Source organism: Protomyctophum parallelum (assembly GCF_964188405.1).
Source record: "Protomyctophum parallelum genome assembly, chromosome: 11".
Taxonomy (NCBI): Eukaryota; Metazoa; Chordata; class Actinopteri; order Myctophiformes; family Myctophidae; genus Protomyctophum; species Protomyctophum parallelum.
Window position 1 is genome coordinate 43878955 of NC_139707.1, and position 23843 is coordinate 43902797.

The window sequence follows — 23843 nt, forward strand, 5'->3', positions numbered from 1 at the left end:
CAGGGTGTGGATGGAAATTGGGTTACTGTTGGTCAAAGAAAGAGAAGATAGATAGATAATCTGAGATGATAGCATAGTTTTCTATGCATTTCAGGGGATTATTACGCTATGCGGTGCGTGCGGGATGCCCCCCCATATATTCGTCCTGCCCACCCTATAGTGGGCCAGGCTACAGCCGGCCCTGCTGGGTGGTGTGTGATAATCCGGTTGAATTATTACTTTGGTACAGCGACTGTGGCGGCGGGCCCAGGAGAGCAATAACGCGACACGAGACAGTATCACGCTAAAGGTTCACAAAGTTTATTACACAAATAGAAACATATATAGTGCTGGATCATCACGTGACAATAAGATATTTATTAACAGTGTCACGTTATCAGTCTGTTGTATACTTTTATTATGTAGTCTTGTCCTAGTGTTTCCTGTTTTCCCTAGTTACTAGTTGTCTTGTCTCACCTCCCTGTGATTACTAGTTTTCTCCACCTGTGTCCTGTTAGTCTCCCAGCCAATCCCAGTGTTGATTGTTGTTCTGTTGCACCTGTGTCTAGTCTTTATAAACCTCCCTGTGTTCAGTGTTCCCTTGTCAGATTATAAATCATTGTTACTGTGTTTGTCCTGCTACACTTTACTGTGAGTTTATGTTAATAAATATATTGGACTGCATCCTGCTTGGTTCTGCTTCTGGGTCCCCACCTGACACACCGTGACAAACAGTTTGCAGAATTACTGTACATTTCCAGCACAAACTCAATACAGAGACTTAACTGTGAGTGGACGACCCAATTAAGCATTACACTTGTTTACAAGAGGGTCCACCATGTTCAATTCATCAAAACAATTAGACGTACAAATAGTCACTTCTATAGTCAAAGAACAGAACAGGAATTCATCATAAAGGAAGCGAAAAGAAACATATACAGTGAGGGGAAAAAGGGGGAGATTCAGATTTTACGGGGCCAGTTTCGAATTGCAGCCGTCTGTAGGTGCCCTTTGAGAGCGGTTTTGAAGGAGTCAATGGTCACATGTCTTAATGACTGTTGGTAGGGCGTTCCACATTTTGGTGGCATAGGAGCGAAAATAATTTAGTCCCTTGTTTGTGCCGAATCTGGGTTGTACATGGTTTGTTGCACTCCCTTGTGGGTGTGGACTTTGTTAACATTGAGGAAATATTTAGACAGGTACATGGGTATCTTGGTGGTGTATTGAATCTTGTGGACCAGACCCATTTTGCAAGATGCTGTACTCTGTCGTCGACCCTAAGCCATTCCAGCCTGTCAAAGTGGGCAGGGGTGAGGTGGGTTCGGGGGGTGAGGCCAAGTAGGAGCCTGACCAGTTTGTTTTGGGAGGTCTGGAGCCTTGTTTTAAGGGCCTTTGAGGTGCTGTGGTACCAAGAGGTGCATGCATAGTCAAAGACACCTTGTACGAGGGCTCCTGTTAAGGTCTTCAAGGTGTTTTGTTGACCAGTGAGGAGATCCTGTAAAGGAATCTTGTTCTTTGATTGACTTTTTTGATTACATTGGTGGCCAAAGACAAAGTAAACTAATGCAGCAAGGCTGACCTTGCTGCCGCTGCATGTCTCGTAGGCTATCTATAAAGTATGCTACAGTACAGGCAGGGGCGGCCTTAGGAATCTGGAGGCCCGTTTCAAGACCAAATATGAGGCCCCCATATACCTATGACATCATTATTTTGTTGATACAGCTGTATATTGATACGAATAGTTTGACTGTTCAATATCACACACAGCCATTACTCTCGACAAACACCTTTCCTCATCCTGTCGTCCCTTCACAATTAAAGTGTCTCCCCTTTACCTCCCAATGCTGCACATTTTACCATGTTATTTACATAAAATAGGTGTAACTTTACTAACATTAACATTGTGGGAGAGAGCAAGGCAGTGAGTGAGCGAGAGAGAGAGGGCCAAGAGTGGCGGGGGTTGACTGAGGGGACTTCAGTGCACTGTAAACCCTTGCTTCGTGTCCCAGGTTAGCTTGGTGTGGAATGTGCTAATTTGTCCCCTATATTCAAAGTCTGATTTCCATTGATTGTTGGCTGTGTTTAGCATGTATATGGCTGTGGAGTTTTGGTACAAAATCAAAACAACTTGTCTAATATTTTGGCATGTTTAAACCTCCAGGAAAATCCGTGTTGAGGTTCTTGATCCACTGTTTTTCATTAAAACGTCTTTGTCCTACTGTCCAGTTGGGATTGTGTTGAAGTCCAGGTATACTTTTAGAGCTTCAATGCCATGTGCCATGTAATGTTGAACAATCCTTTTAGTTGTCTTTTTTGCATTGTTAATATTGTATTTGTGTTGTCTCAGCCTTGCAGCTATTGTTTTACTTGTTTCTCCGACATATTGTAAGCCACATTTTTCACATGTGATTAAATAAACAGTTGCTGGTGCCGGCTGTTATCTGTTGTTTAATCTCCAACGTGCGTTTTGTAGTTCTATTTTTAATTTTGTTTGGGTTTGAAGTATTCTGGTCTCTGGCGTGCTGGTGTGTTGATTCCTTTTAGCTTGCTGTGTACCAGATAAAATGGTAAATGGTGCATTTATATAGCGCCTTTATCCAAAGCTCTTTACATAGATTGTGCATTACACTCACCCATTCACGCACACATTCATACACCGATTGCAGCGGAAGCCATGCAAGGTACCAACCAGCACATCGGGAGCAATTTGGGGTTCATTTGTCTTTGCCCAAGGACACTTCGACATGTAGACAGGAGGAGCCGGGATTCGAACCGCCGACCCATGGATCATTGGTCTGCTCTACCTCTTGAGCCACAGTCGCCCTTAAGAGTTTTGTTTTTTCTGTAGGCCGAGTTTCGCGATTATTATTTTTTTGGCAGAAGGAGAAGGAAAAAATAAAAATAAATAAAAAAAGATCATAGAAATAAATATACAATAAAGAGAGTTCCACCGTTTTCAGTTTGGAACATACAGACACAGGTAAATGCTGAATGACAACAGCGTCCTTCTGGTATAAGTTGTGCAGAAGGTGTGTCCAGCCAGGCGTTTGTCTCTGTGTCAAACACTCTGATGCTGTTGTAGACCCCCTGGTACCCCCTCATGCCCTCGAATACAAACATCTTGGTACCAATGATGGTGGCAGAGTGAGCTGATGAATCAGGAGGTGGAGTTCCTCTGGTGTTAATTAAAGTCCAGACCATTGTGCTGGTGTCCAACTTGTACATGTCATTAGTCAATCTAGTCAGCTTGTTGCGTCCTCCATGGATAAATATGACCTTCTCCAACACACAGGATGAGTACCCCCACCTCCCCTCTGGAACAGTCCCAGAAACCCTGGGTTGGAACCATCTGTGGGAGTCAACATCAAATGCATAAAGCACATTGCAGTAAGGCTCCCATCCCCAGATGCAGACTGTATCTTCAACCAACACAGCTGTGTGGCCCCAGCGCATGGATAGAACCTCAAGGTGACCGTCCCCTCTTCCAGGTTCCACTGGAGGTAACTTCTTCCAGCATAAAGACACTGTGTTGAAGACATGGACATCCATCTGTTCCATGTTGTTGAAGCAGCCTCCAAAGTAATACAGTTTGTTCCTCACTGCTACAGCAGCATGAGCGGATCGCTTTGGTCCTCCTGCTTTGGAAACGGTACAAGACAACACCACTCTGTCTGTCTGTCTGTCTGTCTGTCTGTCTGTCTGTCTGTCTGTCTGTCTGTCTGTCTGTCTGTCTGTCTGTGTCTCTCTCTCTCTCTCTCTCCCTCTCTAATATAGTTTAATTATATAGATATTCCACTGTTACGTTCTTAGCTTAATGTAAGTCACTCTGGATTAAGAGCGTCTGCTAAATGCCTAAATTGTAAATTGCTACAGCGTTCCCTAACACTTAGCTGTGTTGTATTTTGAGGCTGTGTGTGTGTGTGTGTGTGTGTGTGTGTGTGTGTGTGTGTGTGTGTGTGTGTGTGTGTGTGTGTGTGTGCGTGCGTGCGCACGTGCGCGGAATGTGCTCAAGCTGACTGGCTGAGCATGGAATGTGATGTATGGTGATAACAGTGCCGCTCACGTCACGTGGGTGTGATATTTTTCTCCATATCGCTGTGTGAGAGACAGTCCACTGAGCAACTCAAAGTGAGGCTGAATGACAAGCATTTTGCATTCTGGCTCTTTGAGGGGAGCTAGCGCCCCCTATGGCCAGCTTGGTGTGTTTGTGTGTTCTCAGGGGCGGCGTTATGAATCTGAAGTACACTGTATCTCAAGTTCAAGTACACAGACTTAGATGTACATGGGCAACTCCTATAACAGTCATCAATCTTCTGGAACTTCCTTTTCCCTCAAACCGATTTTTCTCAATAAAAGCTACAGTCTACGAGAGCTTTTATTGTTATTCTTCCGGTTTGAGGGAAAAGGAAGTTCCGTTTGATGGTTCTTGCCTGATGACTACAAAACAATACTACAACATACAACCAAACCGCTTCACACGGCACTTTTGGAACAGAGACCAGGCTTTCCTCCGAGGTGGAAAGCGTGGTGAGGCGAGGTTACATCTCACTATAGCCATGGCCTCAGCCCTGAATCGCTAGCCACGCCCATTAAAAAAAAAAGTGAAATGAAATGACAATTCAGGCTGAGCGTCAGGCTAATCTTACTACCCATCGACAACTACATGCAGGGAGCTAACTCTGCCTCCGCAGATTTGCAGGCCACAACGTGTCGCTGATGCAACGCGGTGTAGGCTTGTAGACCAGCGGTGTTCCTTGCGCGTTAATATAAATACGATACGAAACAGCCGAACTAAAAGTAGCCTACTCTTCAGCCTTCCTAGAAATGTACTGGCCGAGTAAGAGTACAAATACTTGTCTTGGAAATGTACTCTAGTAAGAGTAATAAATCAAAGAAATATAATACTATTATTTCTTCCTATTCCCCCTCTAACCACCCCCCCCTCTCCCCCGACATGGTCGAGGCAGATGGCCGCCCACCCTAGAGTCGGGTTCTGCCTGACGTTTCTTCCTAAAGGGGAGTTCTTCGTTACCATTGTCGCAATATTGCTTGCTCTGGGTCACGGGTGGATCTTTGTTGGTTGTTGGTTGTAAAGTGTCTTGAGACAACTTGTTGTGATTTGACACAATAAAATTGAATTGAATTGAATACTCAAGTAATTAAGTACAAATCCTCAGAATCTGTAGCTTACTTAAGTAGCCTACACTACTACAGGTTAGTTGCCATACTACTATTTGGCCAGGAGATGGGGTCGTTGCCCAGTGCCAGTCGTATTTGGAATAGGTCACCAAATAGCTAGCGGATGTTGACTTGGGCTTGAACCGGAAGTGAAAGTCGTCCATTTCACAGTAGTGTATCTGAGAATTTCTATACTAGCGATCCATTTTATTATCATAACTAAGTCAATCTAAGGTGTAATCAAGCACCGAATATCTATTATGAGCCATAATGCATATAGATACGGCTCGTGAGCGTGCGCGGGCGTGCACACGGGAGTTTTGGCCGTTTTTACGTGGGAATTGCTCGGCGCTAGCTAAAAATGTTGCAAAATGCTAACGTGATGCTAATAAAACGGCCATTAACGTGGATTAAACAAAACTTGACTTTACGGCTCTGGCACCGGGGGCAAAGTAAGGACAATCTCGTCTTAACGCCTATGGCACCTAAACTGTTTTAAGTAGGCCTACATTTACTCTGTTACTGTCCACGGTCCACCTCTGATAATCGTTATTGCTGTCAGAGGAAACCACCTAACTATTATTATTTTTTCATTAATTAATGCTATTGAATACCCTTTACATCTGTGTGTTGATTAAAAAATGAGGGGCGGAGTGAGGGGCGCTCTTATCGTACATATTGCATCATCTCATACTGCAGGCCAAAAATAAGGTTTTCTTAATTTCCTGAAAAAAATAATATATATTTTTTCATTTCCTGAACATTTTGTAGTTAGGTCTCTCCGATAGCTCTCTCTCCGATAGCAGAGATAAACACATTTCTACCACCCCACCCTGTAATTGTGGAAATGATGCAGTCGAAACACTTGGCCAGTCAGTTTTGCAGTGCAGACCCACAGCCACACACACGCAAACGCATCTGGATTTAATGGCCACCACAATACATTTCCAATGGGAGTCACATTGACCAAACATTTGCGTTTGACTGGCAGAACACAGCCAACAAACAGAAATGTTTGGTCAAACCATGTGACTTCCATTGGGAAAGCATTGAGGCGGCCATCAAACACAGACAGAACACAGAACATGCGTTTGATTTGTGTGTAATGTGGCCTATGTGTGTAATGTGGCCTTTGTGTGTATGGGGCCTTATAGCGCCACCAGAGAACAGATTTTTGCAAAACAGATTTTTGATATTACTCCTACAGATTTTGTGACACACACACACACACACACACACACACACACACACACACACACACACACACACACACACACACACACACACACACACACACACACACACACACACACACACACACACACACACACACACACACACGTACAGTACAGGACGAGGAGTACAGTATGAGTAGTATAAGCTACAGTACAGTACAGTACGAGCAGTACAGTACGAGTAGTACAGTACAGTATACTAGTAATACAGTACAGTACAGAGTACAGTACCCGTGCAGTACAGTACGAGTACAGTACAGTATGAGTACAGTACGAGTAAAGTACAGTACCAGTACAGTGCGGGTACAGTATTAGTACAGTACAAGTACAGTACAGTACAGTATGAGTACAGTACAGTATGAGTACAGTACAGTGTACCGTACAGATTACAGTTTTGACGCTGATCAGTGCAGCTGTTTTCAAGATTAGCCATACATAGTCAAACACCAACACACAAACAAGGGCGATAACATAATCTCTGCCTCCTGGACTTCCGGCCTGGCAGAGATGACTAATGAGAGGTTGTATTAGTATACAGTATACATAGGTATATAAACTATATTCTTACAGTAGTACACAACCAGATTTTTGAGTGGTGCAACCACTCCAAGGAACAGCTTTGTCCGTGTCCGCCTATGTGTTCACCTATGTGTTCACCTGTGACTATGAGCATCATATAATGAGTACCAGTAGGGGCGCTGTTTGCCAGAAACAGAGAGAGAGAGACAGTGCTGCAGTTGCCTGCTAATGAGAGAGTGAGAGAGAGAGAGAGAGAGAGAGAGGAGGAGGGAGGGGGGAGAGAGGGGAGTTGCACCACTCGGTTCACACGGGTGTGATTTTTTTTATTGATGACTCAGAGTCCCATCCAATATGAAGAAATTCCAACTTTATTTTCTAATATTTAACAATTAGTTCCCAAACACCTTGGAAAAGACATCTACCACATGTCCATGATGCGCTTCATGCTCATGAACTTCATGTTCTGGCCCTGCCCCTGGCTCATTCCCATCTGACTGAAGTTCCTGTACTCGCCAGGCCTCATGTACCAGTGCCTGCCTCTGTACTGGGGCTGCTCGTACATCAGCCAGTGGCCGTCCATCACGTTGCAGGACTGGCAGTTGTTCATCTGGAAACGGTCCATGATGTTGTCACAGTCATCCATCATCTCGTGCATCTGTCCGCCAAAGTTCTCCCTCTCGTAGATCCTCATCCTGTAGTTTCCCCTGTACTGTAGTAGAAACCGTGATTTAAATCAAATGGAACAATTCAGGCCACTTTCTGATGAACCACAGAAACATAACAATGTCATGAAAATAATGTGTATCCTACCATAGGGATCATACGGCAGGACCTAATGTTGTCTCTCCATCCAAACATGCTCATGTAGTCAGAGTACTCTCCCCTCCTCATGAAGTGCTGGTTTCCCATGTAGTTGGTGCGGTCGTAGGCCATGAAGCAGCCGCTCTCCACCCTGCAGGAGTGGCACCTGCTCAGGTAGGAGGACATGTCGGCGAAGTCGTTCATGCACTCATAGGAACGACCCTGGAAGTTCCTGTCCTCGTAGAAGATGATCTGGAAACACAAAATGGTAAAGATTTCATGAGCTCTGAGATGCTATAGATTAGAAGCACAATATTTACTCTGTTGTATTGCTATTGTCATGAAACTAAATGCCAGTCACATTAACACATTCTAACGTTGATATTGGATACATTTAGCTGGAAGTCAGGAACTTTTACAATGTGTTTTGAAAGTGCTTTGTAGCCTACCTTTCCCTGCATGATGGCTGTTTGTTGCTCAGGACTCAGTTGTCACTGCTCTGGTTTGCTGTTCGTTTTAACCCTTCATTTTATACTAGCCCAAAGCCAAAGAGTAGTAGGGGCCTCTATTGTGCAAAGCTCCTGACCCAGCACATGACATACATACCTACCGAGCACTATAGATGTGTGCTACAGATTCAGATACATATTGTTTCCTAAAATAAAGAGGTAAACAAAAGAAGCTTCCACACATCCTCTGTATTGTATAGGCATTTCATGGGATATTTCACTGTATTTCCGTGCAAAACCGTGATGATAGATTATTTGACTGAACACCTGTTTGCGTGGGAATAATTTACTATACTGTACAGTTTTAGTCCTTTAAACATTAGTGTATTGTTAGCTAATAAAAATGTGTTTAGATCTTATCAATATTTCTGCTGAAGAATATCTTCCATGAACATATTCCCTCCTGCTTTGCCAGGATTAAAGAAAAGTTGTGATTTGTTTTAATCGGATCTGGGAGGTCACAACATACCTGCATACCTATATGCCTTTCTAACACATATCCCATAAGTATACCATGAATATATCCCCACATATATGGATCAGATAATCCTGGCACAGACAGTAGCTTAATATTTATCCTCACATTTTAAGCATGAGCTTGTATAGAACAGATTCAATTATTGGCATAACCTAAGTTACAGTAACAGTATATCCCATATTTGAATGAAAGATGACACAATGAGCCAAAGTTATCTGGCTAACTAACAGTACTAGTAAAAGTAGCCTATATCAGGTTAAGACAGGAGACAAATATGTTGAAGCCAAACGCTTATTCGGTCTTGTCCTGATGTCCTTCTCGGTCAGAACCCGTTGACGTGCCATGTTATAATTATGTTCTTGGACTCCTCCCTCCATAATCAACTCTTGTAGTGCTTGTATGTTTTTAGTTTTTGTTTCATTAGAACATGTTTGATCAGTCTTGATGGGAAGAAATAAGCTTTTAACGTAATGCTACAATCCCTTGAAAAGTATGCCTAGCAAGGGATTGAATACATTGTCAACACAGCACTAGTCCTCTGGCAAATGAGTTACAAATCAGCACACGTTTCTAACACAGCTTGAATAATAAACATCATACGCCCAATGCTTGTTCTAATACCCTGATGTCAGCAGCTGCCCATGCTGTAAATTGTGCAGTGAACTACAATAAGAAATATAGTTCACTGCAGATGAAACTATCCAGAATTACATGTTGACATATAGGATTTAAAAGGAACAGAACACCTCTCTCATCCAGCATGGTGTCCAGCTAATGAAAACATAAAAACTGAAAATGTCTTTGCAGTCGTTTATTGTTATTTGTCAGTTAAATTTGCATCACCGAGCCAACTGTCTAAAGACAAATGTGTGCTTGAGCAGCGAAGAATCGTCTATGCCTGAAGCCTAATTAAAATAAAATAAAAAAACTCATAGATGGGGTTTTTTTCGTTGAATGTCATAGTTCTTCGGCAAAGAATGAATTGGTCTTAACAGGATTCCATGATGCGTTTGAAGGAACCAATGCGCATGGGACTCATTCCCATGTCTCTCGTGCTCCTGTACTCTCCAGGCCTCAGATAGGCCATCCTGCCTCTGAAGTGGGCCTGTTCGTACACCAGCCAGTGGCCTTCTGTCACGTTGCAGGACTGGCAGTCGGACATACGATAGCGATCCTGAATGGAATCACAGTCTTCCTGCAGCTCATGCATCTGACCGGAGAAGCTCTCCCTTTCGTAGATCTTCATGCGGAAGTTTCCCCTGTGCTGTATTTGAAAATAAATTAAATAAGTAATAATAATAATAAAACGTAATAGAAAATAATAATAGTAGTAGTAATAATAATAATAATAAATAGAAAGGAACAATAATATTAAAGGGTAGGCTAAATGCAATATATGTACAATAATGTCACAGTAATTGTATTGGTATTAAAAAAGCAATTCTTTTTTTTTTTACCTAAATTTTTATCCCACGATTTTGTAACCCAGTTTTTCTTTTCACCCAGTGCCAATTATCTAATGTAATCCTGGGCACTACACTTCCTCTGCCAACCTGGGGGGGCAGCGGACTGACCTCATGCCTCCTTCTATGCATGAGGAGTCCAAGCTGCTTCTTTTCACCTGACAGAGGGGAATTTCCCCAGCCGGACGTAGCGCGTGGAAGGGACACGTTATTCCGACCAGTTCCTTTCCTCTCCATCAGGCGCCCCGGCTGGCCAGGGGGAGGTAGTTTTAGAGACCAGGATTACAGCATGTTTTTGTGAGGGTATCTACCCTAGGGGACACGGGGAGAACATGCAAACTCCACACAGAAAGGCCCTATCGCCAACCCCCGCCTCGGGTATGGGCACTGATGACGCGGAGGAGGAAACACGCCGCCAGTGCCCACAGCGTCCCCAGCGGGAATCGAACCCAGGACCTTCTAGCTGTGAGGCGACAGCACTACCAACTGTGCCACCGTGCCCCTTAAAAAAGCAATTATTGATGAAACACAAGCAACTCAGACAATGCAGCTCCCTCTATCAGCATGGTACTATACAGATCAAGAAACTGCATTGCCGTTTGTGTGCATTCATCATTTGTTGGAAGCTTAAAATCTTAAAAACTGTTTGGTAATTAAAGCTTCACTTGACATAGTAACTAAAATAATTTGTAAAAATGTAATGCGATGTTACTTATATTAGCACATGCATTAGAGTAATGAATTACCCCCAACACTGAATACAAGTTTAACGTGCACAAGTTAAACTCTCATACCACGGGGATCATACGGCAGGATCGGATGCAGTCGCTCATGGTCATTCCCATCAGGCGCTGGTTGTCGGGGTACTCTCCCCTCTTCGCCAGTATCTGCTGGCCCATGAAGTTGGGCCGTTCGTAGACCATGAAGCAGCCGCTCTCCACCCTGCAGGAGTTGCAGCGACTCAGGTAGGAAGTCAGCTCAGCACAGTCGCTGCTGGTCTCATAGGAGCGACCCTGGAAGTTCTTGTCCTCGTAGAAGATGATCTGGGGGGAAAAAAACAATACACCATGAGATTATGTGCAACAAATGAGCTGCATTTTCAGATTTCTTTTAGAAGTTTTAATAATAATAAAAACAACAAAATCTGTTACCTTGCCCATTTTGATATTGTTTGATGTTATTCCTGTCCCTGACGGCACTGGTACTCTGGTGCGCACCCATCCTTTCACTTTTATACGGAACTTGATAGGTATAAGCCATTGTTTTTGAATGACTTACTCAGCAGCATAGCATACAGCACTAAACGGGTCTCTAAATGGTTACTATTCCAGGCTATTCGTATGCACCTGGAGCAGTGCCAGCTGCAAAATCAGTAGGTGGATGACAGCATGCAAAAGTATCAACTGGGCCTTTTTTTGTTTGGTTTTTTACAGTCAGTTAGGTGACGGTCCATGGAGGTAGACACGTCAATATTATACAATTTGTACATACTGCAGTTAATCACATAACTGGCACACAAAAAAGTATCTTAAGCATTCCCAGCAAGCACGTTCAGGACCTGGACGAATTAGGGATGTCTCGATTGGGGCCAGATCAAGTCAAACCAAGACTAGTCACATCTGGCCCAGAATATCACCTGATTTCAACCAACATAACTTTTAGCCACTAAGATGGACGTCCCTGGATGAATCAGAGAGAGTCTGATCGAGGCCAGATCAACTTAATTCACATCACTAGTCAGATCTGGCCCAGAATAAGCTATATTATTTTAACTGGTGAAGACGTCCTGGAAATTACGTAAAGATCATCCCCATATGGTCTGTGATCTGGCCTTGTCCTGAACGTCACCGGAGTCACTGGAGGACGTCATCATAACGTTATCATCACATAATTTGACTTGCTGGGTTATTTTTATATGGCGAGAGTTCAGTGGGTCATAAAAAAATGACTAGAGGGTTTTAATTTCCTGGGCACCAATAAGTGTACAATTTCAAATTAATTTTGTCTTGTGTGTAGAAATCACAGAAGTGATCTATAAATCTAAGACAAGGCATACGTGTGTGCGTGCGTGCGTGCGTGTGAGCCTTTTGTGGCAGTTCTGGTCAACCGTGTATCCAACCAAGTCAAGGCTGGGGGGTGCAGTACTTAGTTTAGACAGTTTTTGGTTTAGACTAGTCATTTGTTAGACCGGTCATTAGTCCTACAACTACAACCTATCGCACTGCAGTCTGCGTGGTAATGTGGAACGCGTGTGCGGAATTTGAAGTCAGTGGGCCAACGCAGGGGCGCAACAAGGTGGGGGACGGGGTGTTTCAACCCCTGGCTGGGGGGTCCCTCCCTGGCTCCAAAGTTATCTTAGGAGTAATACTTTTGAAAACCTGCATTCATAAACTTGATATATTTTGAAGGGTGTATTTGGACCACCCCTGTGTAAATCCCAAAATGGTTTGGCCCATCTACCGTGTTCGGAAGTTTGGGAGTTGTTACACCGCCATCAGTGACCCAATGTGCTTTGCACTCTGTGGTGATTGCGTAAATGATTCTAATAATACAGGAACAGGATTCAATAGGTCACCACTTTTGGTGTCACGCACCACTTTTGGTAACACGTGTATTGACTAGATCGATAGGAGATGAATGGATATACTTTATCCTCTACTCTAGTACAGTGGTTCCCAAACCTTTTCGTGTCAAGGACCCCCAAATGGACACGTATTAGCCCGCGGACCCCCCCCCCCCCCCCCCCCCCCATTTGAAGAGAAGAGAAGGACCCCCATAAGAGAAGATTTATACAGCTCTAGCACTAGCAGTGATTCTCAACCCGTTTAATTTCAAGGACCCCAGTTTGACAAGCAGGCTACGGACGGACCCTATTTTAATGCCATTATAGCTGTGGGACTCCAATTGATAATATAAAATCAATGTTAATTTAAAAAACTGAGAGCGTCCACATGACATGCCACAAGGGTCCATTTGGTTCCAAACTATCATGTAGCTGTACCCCCTGGAACTCGCTCAAGGACCTCTGGGGGTCCCCGGACCCCACTTTGGGAATTATATTATTATATTACACCATTTTGGGATTTATGGGGAAAGGAGGAGATTGACGCAGCTAATGAAAGCTTCACAACTCACCCGGTAAGGTTTTCCTCTCAAGTTGCATGGGTTTTGCAGCCCAACACTAACTACATATTTAAAACATGCGAACCCTCTCCTCTCCTGAAAACTGCCCAGGTGTTGTACATTTTATATAGAATAGGCTAACTTACAGATGGTCAGTGAGTTTTGACCTGTTCGAGGCGCTGCTGATAATGTGGTTAAACTTTTACGTTTTGAGACACATGGGAGGAGGAGGAATCACAGCCAGGTAATTCATAATAATAATAATAACTATGCCAAAACGCAGTTTTGTATGTGCATTGAGTCACTGGAACAACCTCTCTGTAGTCCGACCCCAAACCCTAACCATAACCCCACGTTTTTGTGGTTAAACCACCCCATCCCCCCCTCCCCTAGGGTGGTGGGGGGGACGGGGGGGACGGATCTTGAACTATATCCCCCCCTAGCGTTCGGTCAGTGTTGCGCCACTGGGCCAACGTCAAACGGTTATCGAGTTACGTGGATTACAGACTGCCATGGAAGGGCCTTTCTCGGCCCCACCTCTCTCCCTTTGTTTATATTGTGTTTTAGGATCCAAGATGGCCGCAGCACCAGGAGGGGGTGGGGGCGGAGGTGAGTGGGTGGGGTCGACATATGCCCTTACTGGGCTGCATTCACAAATTCAAGACACCTGTCTTGCGTTTGTCTTGTGTCTGTGTTTGTTGTGTTTTGGAACGTTGTGGTTCAAATGTTATTCCTAGGAATTTCTGTTAGGTAGGAACCTATTTTGGAGGAAAACAGTTGAAGGACACTCAGACAAACAGAAAACAGGAAGTTGCATTCACTTCAGCACATTGTGGCATTTTGCTATGTTCTGTTCTCAATCCAGTCCCATCTGTCATGTTTTGCCCTCAAAAAGGCATCATCTGTAAGTGATACTTATTGTTTTGTATGTTATTAACCTTGTGACAGGATATTATTTCTTATTTACTAGCCTACATTTGAAATGTGCATTGAGTGTTTATTTGCTCTGTCATTACTGGCTACCTCTGATGCCTACTCTGATATTTCCTCATTTTAGTATTGTGTTGTTTTATGTTTCTTTGGTATATAAAAATATACTTATTATGAGAGCCCTGTTGGTATAAAATATACTTATTAAGAGAGCCCTGTTGGGATATTTTGTGTTTACATTAATATACATGTACACACATTTGCTGTATGTTATTCTTGCTTGATTATACTGTAAGAATGACACTTGTTTTGTATTTCTGTTTTATTTAAAGTTTTACACTTTTCTACATAAATAATTATCAAAAGGATTCAACACTGTCTCTACCTGTACTTATGTGGACAAGAGTTTAGCTGGCTGTTTAGCCAAGCTCAAAGTGCATGCTTGGTGAGGACAGCACAGTGTTTAATGGCCACTCCAATGCATATTGATTCAACGTTTCGATCACTGGGATCTTCTTCAGGAAATTATTTCCTGAACCTCTGCATTCAGTGTTCTGGTGAAACTCCTTGCTGTCAGGTGAAAAATAGTGGCTGGGGACTCGTATCATACTGTGTAGACTATAGTTGATTTAGTTTTTTCTTCACATTTTTATCCCACGATTTTGCAACCCATTTTTTCACCCAGTGTCAATTATCTAATGTAATCCTGGGCGCTACACTTCCTCTGCCAACCATGGGGGTTGGCAGAGGACCTCATGCTTCCTTCTGTGCATGAGGAGTCCAAGCTGCTTCTTTTCACCTGACGGGGGAGAGTTTCCCCGGCCGGACGTAGCACGTGGAAGGAACATGTTATTCCGACCAGTTCCTTTCCCTTCCATCAGGCGTCCCAGCTGGCCAGGGGGAGGTAGTTTAAAGATCAGGATTACTGCATGTTTTTGTGAGGGTACCTACCCTAGGGGACACGGGGAGAACATGCAAACTCCACCTCGGGTTTTGGCACTGATGACACAGAGGAGAGAACACGCCCCCCAGTGCCCACAGCGTCCCCAGCGGGAATCGAACCCAGGACCTTCTAGCTGTGAGGCGACAGCACTATACCGACTGTGCCGCCATGCCCCAGTTGATTACTTTTGATGCAGAAATGGCCTTTTTCCTTTCTTTCTGAGGTGTTAAAAAGGTCTTAAAAGTCCTTAAATTGTCACTCCACTGTCATCTGGGAATCCCCCCAAAAATCTTGTGGGACCCTGGGGTCAGAAGGTCCATAATGTCAGCCAGTTGCATAGGCGCCAGAGGGGGGGATCATTGTCCCCGCACTATTGGGAGTTGACTGGTGTATTTATTTAATTTTCCTGCGACCCCGTAACACCGTACCGTATAACCATTTTGTTGCACAATCCTCATTTTATTTGCTACAAGCTGCCTCTCGCTGCAACGACCATTCTGCAGTTAGTTGCTCTCTCAAGGTGTTAGCTTGTCTGACTGATGACGATTGTTGTGTATTAAATACACAACAATCATCGCTCAATGTTTGTATGCTGGCTGTAGTAGGTGTGAAAACAGCAGCATTTACATTGGCAGCCAAATCCAGCCTGAATCAGATCTGAGCCACATCCAGATTAGAATCTGATTTGTTTAAATGAGTCATGTCACCAATCAGATTTCAATCTCGATGTGACACAGATCTGATTCAGGCTAGATTTGTCTGCCAGTGTAAATGGGGCCTTATAGAAATGATCTGCTGTGACTGGCTGACCGGGGATCAGATCAGATTACTGGGGGAACAATGTTTCTCCGTCAGTTAAAGTGAATGCCGAGACAGCATGCATGCACGCACAAAACACATCGAACCTCCATGGACTCAATGGTGTGACTGCGTGATCATTGATTACTTTATTAATTGAGGTGAAAACATGCGATTTAATGTAATTCCATTTATGTTCTGACATTCCATATGTTAATCTGACCTCATCAAACCCTGTACACTCAAGACATGCTCCATATATGGCCAGTACAGAATTCATTCCATGTGTTGATCTGACCCCCCATGTAAAAGCGCCAGTGCTCGCCCAGCAGTCTGCCATCAACGAGGCGGATGATAGTATACGATTGCAGCGACAGCAATATGAGGAGGATCAGATTGGTTCTGCATGATGAGTTCATGAATTAGAATATGCCTCAGAAGAGCTGGAATTTATCAAATGTGTAGAGGGTTGTTGGGCATGGTGCTGGGGTGGGAGTCTGCTAGACTGCTAGAGCACCCATAGTGGAGGAGCTTAGGGAGAGATAAGGGTGACTTTGCGCTAATTTGTCTAAAAGCGCCAGTTTTTGCACATAATGTAGCCCAGGGCATGCTCTAATGATTTAGCTAGGGCGCCCGAACCGGCGACTTTCAGGGTCGTAGTTTTGCACGAAAAACACTCCTTGGGCTAAATTTGGCCACTTGGCCTAAATGTAACCAAATGGCTGACCTCATCACATTTGTGATGATGGAAATGGCCGTTTCGCGGCTCAGGTGCCCTAGCTAAATTATTAAGAGCATGCCCTGGGGTACCCTGGTGAAACCACTCCACCTGCTGGACAACATTTCCATGCAGCCAGAAGGGAGAGTCTGGGCTCTCTCGGGCAGAGACGATGTACTCCGAACCAGTTTCGTTCGGAGTGATATGCGGCCGCTAGAGGCGGGATCAACGTGAGACTGATGACAAATTGAAGCGCTGCCACAGCGCAAATGTGAACACAACATAACAAGACTACAACTCAAAATGATTATGGAGCTATCAGATTTTTGTCCCGCTGTTTCCGGTTCATCGTTTCTGCCTGAGAGAGCCCAGATGCAGGCAGGAGGGAACTGAAATCAATACTGCCGCAATCAGGTTAGCCCTGGGCTGCATCTGTGGCAAAATGTGTTGCCTTTAGATGAATTAGCGCTAAATATCCCTAAGCTCCTCCACCGTCCACCACAGAAGGAAATCGGAAGAAGTGCGCCTCAGATCTCGTCAGAATCTGCCAGTGAAAAAATATATCCACGCGGTGATATTATTGTCTGGCCACGCAAGGCTAGTTCACAATTACACCAGTCATCATTATCATTGAGGTGTTCAGATCCTCAGAGTTGTTAGGAAAGTACAGTTGAGGGTCAGCCAAATTAATATAAAGGGAGAAGCTTAGCAGCCCAGAGAGCCTGTTCATGCCATTTTAAAGTTACTTCAGTTATAGGCCTTACTATGATTTTTAGATAGAATAGAATACCGACTCCCCACTCCCATGGGGTGTTTTTTGTCACGTTATAATATAATTATGTATATGGTATATATGCACATATTAGCGTCATGTCCAGGGGGTGTACTTGTACATCAAGCTGCCTCACGCTACAGAAACAGGAGATAGGCTCCTGCCCTATGGGCCTCATGGCTCAAGCAAGGCTACTTACTTATATACAGTATGCACATAGGTGAAATTCACCCATCCTAACAACTAGGAGCAGTGAGTAGCCACTCCGGCGCTCGGGAGCAATTCGGGGTTAAAGGTCTTGCTCAGGGACACACATCGACACATTACTGACCCATGGCCTGGAATCGTACCTGGCTCCCCAGTCCTTTTCATTCTTTGGCTAGCAGAAGAATATTTTATCTGATATACCGTATTCATTATTATATAAAGTATGCATCTGACATATATACAATAGTCTGTAGATGTCAGATGTTAAGCTGAGTTAGAACAATATGTATCAATTCATATCTACATTTGTATACTGTAGAACCTGCACACCAATAGGAAAACACTTCTTTTTATTAATACAACACTAGACAATGTTGCGGTCCAAGGTGTCATCAAAATTATGTCAAAATAGTTTTAATCTTCAGGTAAAAAATGTAAAAGAAATCTAATCTTATATCCTTATAGATTGTTTATTGATTTAAAAATAAAGACATCGCAAAACAAGAGGGGCTGCAGTATATTTAAACACTTTATTTCATTTCTATTTTCAGCCTTCAACAGGAATCCGCAATGCGCCTGACGGAGCTGAATTTGATTCCGCTGTAGCCCATCTCCTTGAAGTTCCTGTACTCTCCGGGCCTCATGTAGTGCATCCGGCCTCTGTAGTGGGGCTGCTCGTACATCAGCCAGTGGCCGTCCATCACGTTGCAGGACTGGCAGTCGTTCATGCGGAAACGCTCCAGGAAGGAGTCGCAGTCTTCCATCAGGTCGTGGCTCTGACCTTGGAAGTTCTCCCTCTCATAGACCTTCATAGTGAATGATCCTCTGTGCTGTTGAAGAATATTCAAAAGGGTCAAAAACATGCATTTATATGCACTGCACTATTTTAGGCTTATATTGTTGATTCTGACAAGGTAAGATGCGGACAGCATAGAGATATACATTAATAGCATACATTATTTAGAAATACTATAATCACATCTTATACTTTAATGTCGATCTGCCATTTGGATAAACGAATGTCTCATCCAGAGACAAAGTATAAACATAAAAACTCATGTCTAATCCAGAGTAAAGGTACTTGGGGCCTTGCAAACCTGAGGAATCAAACGGCAGGAGCGGATGGAGTCACTCATGCCAAAACGATTGTAGTCAGAGTACTCTCCCCTCCTCAGGAAGAACTGGTTTCCCGTGAAGTTGGTGCGGTCGTAGACCATGAAGCAGCCGATCTCCACCCTACAAGAGTTGCACTTGCTCAGGTAGGAGGTCATGTCAGAGCAGTCGCTCAGGCACTCATAGGAGCGGCCCTGGAAGTTCTTGTCCTCGTAGAAGATGATCTGTGAAAGAGAGCATTTTCAGCCGACACTGGTAGTATATTCCAGTGGATGTGATGTCCCTGAATTGAAGGGCATCTCTATAAGCTGACACACCTGGCTTTTTCCCCACCCTCAGTGATCCCTGTCAATAAGTACCCCCCCACGCCCCTCCTATCTTTGTTATAGGCTACTGTATGTAATTCCCAAATGCTTGAAGTTTTCGAGTCCTAGCTATACCTGATTTAGAAACTGCTTTGTCCATTGGTATAATCTGTACATACCTTGCCCATGTTTGACGGTCTGAGTTTCTGGGATTCTGTCCAACAACCAGTGGCTGCCAGAGGGCTTTTATACTGTACGTTATACAGTACGCACCGTAGCGGGGTTTTGTTATTTAAGCCATTTTGTGCGGGAACCCCTTTTGGTGTTTTGAACATTATGTTATAATTTAGCTATTGAAAAATAGCAGATCTACAAGCTCGCAGCGCGCCACCGAGTGGCACGCTACGAGCTTCTAGGTCTGCTATTTTTTTTTTAAACCGTGAAAATGTGGCGCAAATTCTGACAGAAAACTGTCAGGATTTAGAAGACATTTTTATAAATTTCGACGTCAGGCCTAAATGGGTTAAATTATGTGGAAGCTGATGAATAAGCAGGTCTGCGATCACTGTTACTGTAATTTCATCCATGCCGTCACGATGCAGAATAAAGGGAAGGAACTAAATTGGTCTGGAGAAATTGTTTAGATGAAAAATACGGAACTGCAGAGAGTAGCTTGAATTCCCTTTTTAGTATTTGTGGTATGAGTAGTATGCTGTGTTATACATAATTACTACTTACATCAACAATGGACCTTTTCTGCCTGCTAGGTAAACAGTTATTTTCAAAATATTTTCAATTCCATCTCAAAGCCAAGATGGCACACAATCAAGGTCTGTTGAAAAGGTGTTTATTTCATACTTTTGACAGTGACAGATAGGCTATACTGACCACAAATTGTACAGGAAATAATTGACAAACATTCTGGTGGCACATCATAACGTCACATTTATAGCTGAATTTCAATGTTTGCCCCCCAGATGGTCATGGATCCCTTTGTTAAAAACATAGCCTATTTAAAGTACAACATACAATATGATCAGACTACTGTAGCACTGCTTTTCCCATGTCACTTTAAAGCCCAATCTGAAAGTGAAAATGGATTTACTCTCTGCCCCACAATTGGTTTTGTAGATATTTATGTTTCCTCATAACACCATTTTGCTAGTGATGTTACTGAATGTCTGCGCCAATATGCCATGTTAAGACCAGCGGATACATTGGCTTATTACTTCAACTGGCTGTTAGACATGCTTAGCTTAATTTTGAGAAAACAAGTTTTGTCAAATCAAGGACACACAACTGTTTACCACATGATAGATCTTAAGATGTGTTGAGAGTCAATAATATTACCTTGGATTGCAAATGATTGCTCTTTAACGCCAACACATATGAGGCTTTCTGTTGATGGAACCATTCTGCATCCTGCACAACTTGGTCATTCTTACTGTTTGTGTGTGTGTGTGTGTGTGTGTGTGTGTGTGTGTGTGTGTGTGTGTGTGCGCTGTGTGTGTGTGTGTGTGTGTGTGTGTGCGCGCGCGCACGCGCTTGCCAGGTAGCAAGTTATGGCTAAAAATGTTCAGTGGTTGCTGGGATAATTGCAAGGCACAACTTGAGACAAGACTTATTTTAAAAAGGCAGAAATGACCAATTACAGACAATGTGCTCCATGACAAAGAAGTAGTAAACCGCCAAAGCCAACACATAAAACACAAAATGAAAATGCGTCAGAATATCGCTGCATTGATGATCCGTACAAACGGTCAGGGTGCCTGTTCTGGGGGGGATAGCGTGTTCTTCCACATGCCCCCCTAGTGAAGCTCTTAACTGTCAGGTGAAAAGAAGCTGGTGGCTTGACGGCTCGGGTATCGGAGGAGACTCGTGGCCATCTTCACCCTCCCAATGATCTACTGCGGGGATTAGCGGGGATGGACCACTCAGAGAAGCAGGGGAACTGGGAATTGGCGTGTTACCAAATTGGTATATGGTTTATTTTACTATCTGAACGTTTAAAAAATATAAGGGAGTGCATGGGCAAGACAAATGAATGTGAATTGTTATTAGAAAGCTGCCATTCTATGTACATATATCTGAATAAGAATGATGTATTATGTGATTAGAATGACACTTTACTGAGATGCCTAACTTCTAATAAAAATATTTATGACAAGACAAAAGAAAAGAATATTGTTGTTTCTGTAGCCTGAGATAAACCAAGACAATTCCACAAAGGGTTCTATGATATGGGAGAACTGAATATAAATAAAACATTTAGTCTTTGTAACTTGCACATCTCAATTCAGCCAATTCTTTGATACGAGGCCATTACAGTATATGACAAAGGGAAATCAAACTTGACCAAACCATTTTGCTGATATGCAAATGAAGCTAATTTAGATGACAACAGCTTTCCCTTGTCGGCACATTCTGAATTTCGATATAAACCACAACACAGCTGCAGCTGTTTGGGAGGTGAGCAACGACATCGAAAATGGGGAAGGTAAGGAGCCTTAGGCAGTATTTGCCTCGAAGTGTTCCCAGTCGATTTGTATCATTTTTGACAGTTGGTTTTCTCTTACATTTTCTGTGTTTTCTTTTTTGTATTGCATCATTGTAATGGAATATACACACGGGGTTAGATATGTTAAAAGTAAAAATAGATGGCGGACATTTTCTTAACCACATACGTTCTATTCTTCTTTGTAAGGCAAATAGTGAACATACTGTAGCCAATCAACAAGCTCATGGCACGTGAGTTATGTTATTCTTTTTAATTTAAAATGCATTTTTAAATGTTGACAAATTTGTTCAAAAGTATCGACGCCAAGGTTAATTAATGTGGTTAACAAACATGTTTTATTAAATTGTGATACATAAATATCAAGCATATTGTATTAGACATTGTAACTTTCCCAAACGGAAAGGCATGTACTGTATTTCATTCAGTCTGACCAGAAGCAGGGATAAAACATATCCCCCCCCCAGTGATTAATCTTTATATATATTTTTAAGAACAGGAGGGTGGGCATCAAAGGCAGAAGAATGGATCGCCCCCCGCCAGCCTGGGGATATACTGAGCAACACACTCAAGTCATTACTGTATACGAGGCAATAAAGCATGTCTTATATATAGCTTCCTAGGATTTAATTCTATTGTCCCCCCCTTTACAGATTGAATTGTTTGAGGATAAGAACTTCCAAGGTCGGCACCATGAGCTCAGTAGCGACTGCCCTGACCTGCAGTCATACATCAGTCGCTGCAATTCCGTCAGGGTGGAGAGTGGCTGTTGGGTTCTGTACGACCGCCCAAACTACACCGGCGTCCAGTACATCCTGACCCCCGGGAAATACACCGATCACCAAGAGTGGATGGGCTTTAGTGACTCTATCAAATCATGTCGCTTTATAAAAAATGTAAGCCCTGTTAACAGTCGCAGTGACTGATCTTTACCACATAGTGAAGGAAATCAGCCAAGGAAAGTTTGATAGTTATGTGTATATAGTGGGCTGGTTTGAAATAATATAAACATATTATTTTTCTTGCACAGTAATCTATTTTTACACTCTTTTCAGAGTTAAATTAACACTGGGGATTTTTACCTATGCAGGTCTTTGGGGAGTTTGAAATTACAGTGTGTTCAAGTGAAATAATCTGATATTTCAGCATGTTTGAAGGGTCTTTGATCAAATTTGATGCAGAAGTGTGCCCAGCTGCCAATGGGTTACCACTGGGTGCACCAACCAGGCAGTAATTTGTTCCAAATCCAACGGACAATAAAGAGAATCAAGAGGCTCAGGCTTTGGCAGCAACTGGCCTCTTCATGCATGCATGCATGCATTAGTGAAGGAAACGAGGAAGATGTCAAAGAAAAGACCACAATTCTTATGCAAATGTGAAGTAATTTGGAACACATTTACATACTGTTACACTGACATCATTTTTTATCCATGCCATTGATCTCTATCATTTCTGTATTTTTTAAAGGTCTATGGAAACACCTGGAAGATGAGATTCTATGACCGGCAAGAGTTCCGGGGCCAAATGGCAGAGAGCGCTGAGGATTGTCCGTCCGTTCACAAGGCCTTTAAGTTCAGCGAGTTCCATTCTTGTGCAGTGTTGGACGGCGCGTGGGCCCTCTACGAGCAGGCCAACTACCGTGGCCGCCAGTACTTCCTGGAGCGCGGCGAGTACCGGAACTACACGGACTGGGGCGCCACCTCCCCCGCCGTGGCCTCCTTCCGCCGGATCACAGAGTTCTGAGATCTTCTCTGGGTCCCTCAGAGGTTGCACCAACTTCTGGAGCCCTTCAAAACCTCTTCCCCTTCTTCACCATCTGACCTTCTGCCCTGTTTTCCCCAATACTCACCTTTGTGAGCGTTAAAGTGTCAAATGAATGAAATAAATTCCTGTCTGCACAAAAGCTATCATAATCTATATGGATTCTTGTTACAAGGTGCACATGCTTTTAATCAAACATTAATTAATAATGTCAAAGAGAACATAAAAATCACACTTGTGTGAAGTGAAGGGGCGCTCTTATCATCATACATCATCATACATCATCGCATTGTGGCCAATCACAATTGGCGTCCACACTTTTCTGTCATTCCATCCAATCACAATTGGTGTCTTAAATTTTCTATGGGATGATCAGCCAATCAAATCATCACTAAACATAGTGGCAAGGTACAGTATGTGCATGAGATTAAACATAAGGGGCAAAAAGAAACACCATTGTACGTAAATGGATTACAGTTGTGTTACTGTATTATTC

The 23843-nt window shown here is 43.3% G+C and overlaps 3 protein-coding genes across 3 annotated transcripts; 1 reads left to right on the top strand and 2 right to left on the bottom strand.

Annotated features, from left to right (window-relative positions):
• Positions 1-7329: 7329 nt before the first annotated feature.
• Positions 7330-7964, bottom strand: LOC310867026 (gamma-crystallin M2-like; the record flags this gene model as incomplete). Its single annotated transcript, XM_083776819.1, has 2 exons — positions 7722-7964; positions 7330-7620 (listed from the first exon to the last, which is right to left on the bottom strand). Exons 1-2 carry the CDS (start codon positions 7914-7916, stop codon positions 7330-7332), a joined length of 486 nt encoding a protein of 161 aa, XP_083632945.1. The 5' UTR covers positions 7917-7964.
• Positions 7965-9687: 1723 nt separating this feature from the next.
• Positions 9688-18987, bottom strand: LOC310866645 (gamma-crystallin M3-like; the record flags this gene model as incomplete). Its single annotated transcript, XM_083776333.1, has 3 exons — positions 18751-18987; positions 10957-11205; positions 9688-9963 (listed from the first exon to the last, which is right to left on the bottom strand). The coding sequence occupies exons 1-3, from the start codon at positions 18922-18924 to the stop codon at positions 9688-9690; spliced, it is 699 nt and encodes a 232-aa protein (XP_083632459.1). The 5' UTR covers positions 18925-18987.
• Positions 18988-21559: 2572 nt separating this feature from the next.
• On the top strand, positions 21560-23329 carry LOC310867027 (gamma-crystallin M2-like; the record flags this gene model as incomplete). The annotated part of the gene is made up of 3 exons (XM_083776820.1): positions 21560-21568; positions 22240-22482; positions 23054-23329. The coding sequence occupies 3 exons, from the start codon at positions 21560-21562 to the stop codon at positions 23327-23329; spliced, it is 528 nt and encodes a 175-aa protein (XP_083632946.1).
• Positions 23330-23843: the final 514 nt, after the last annotated feature.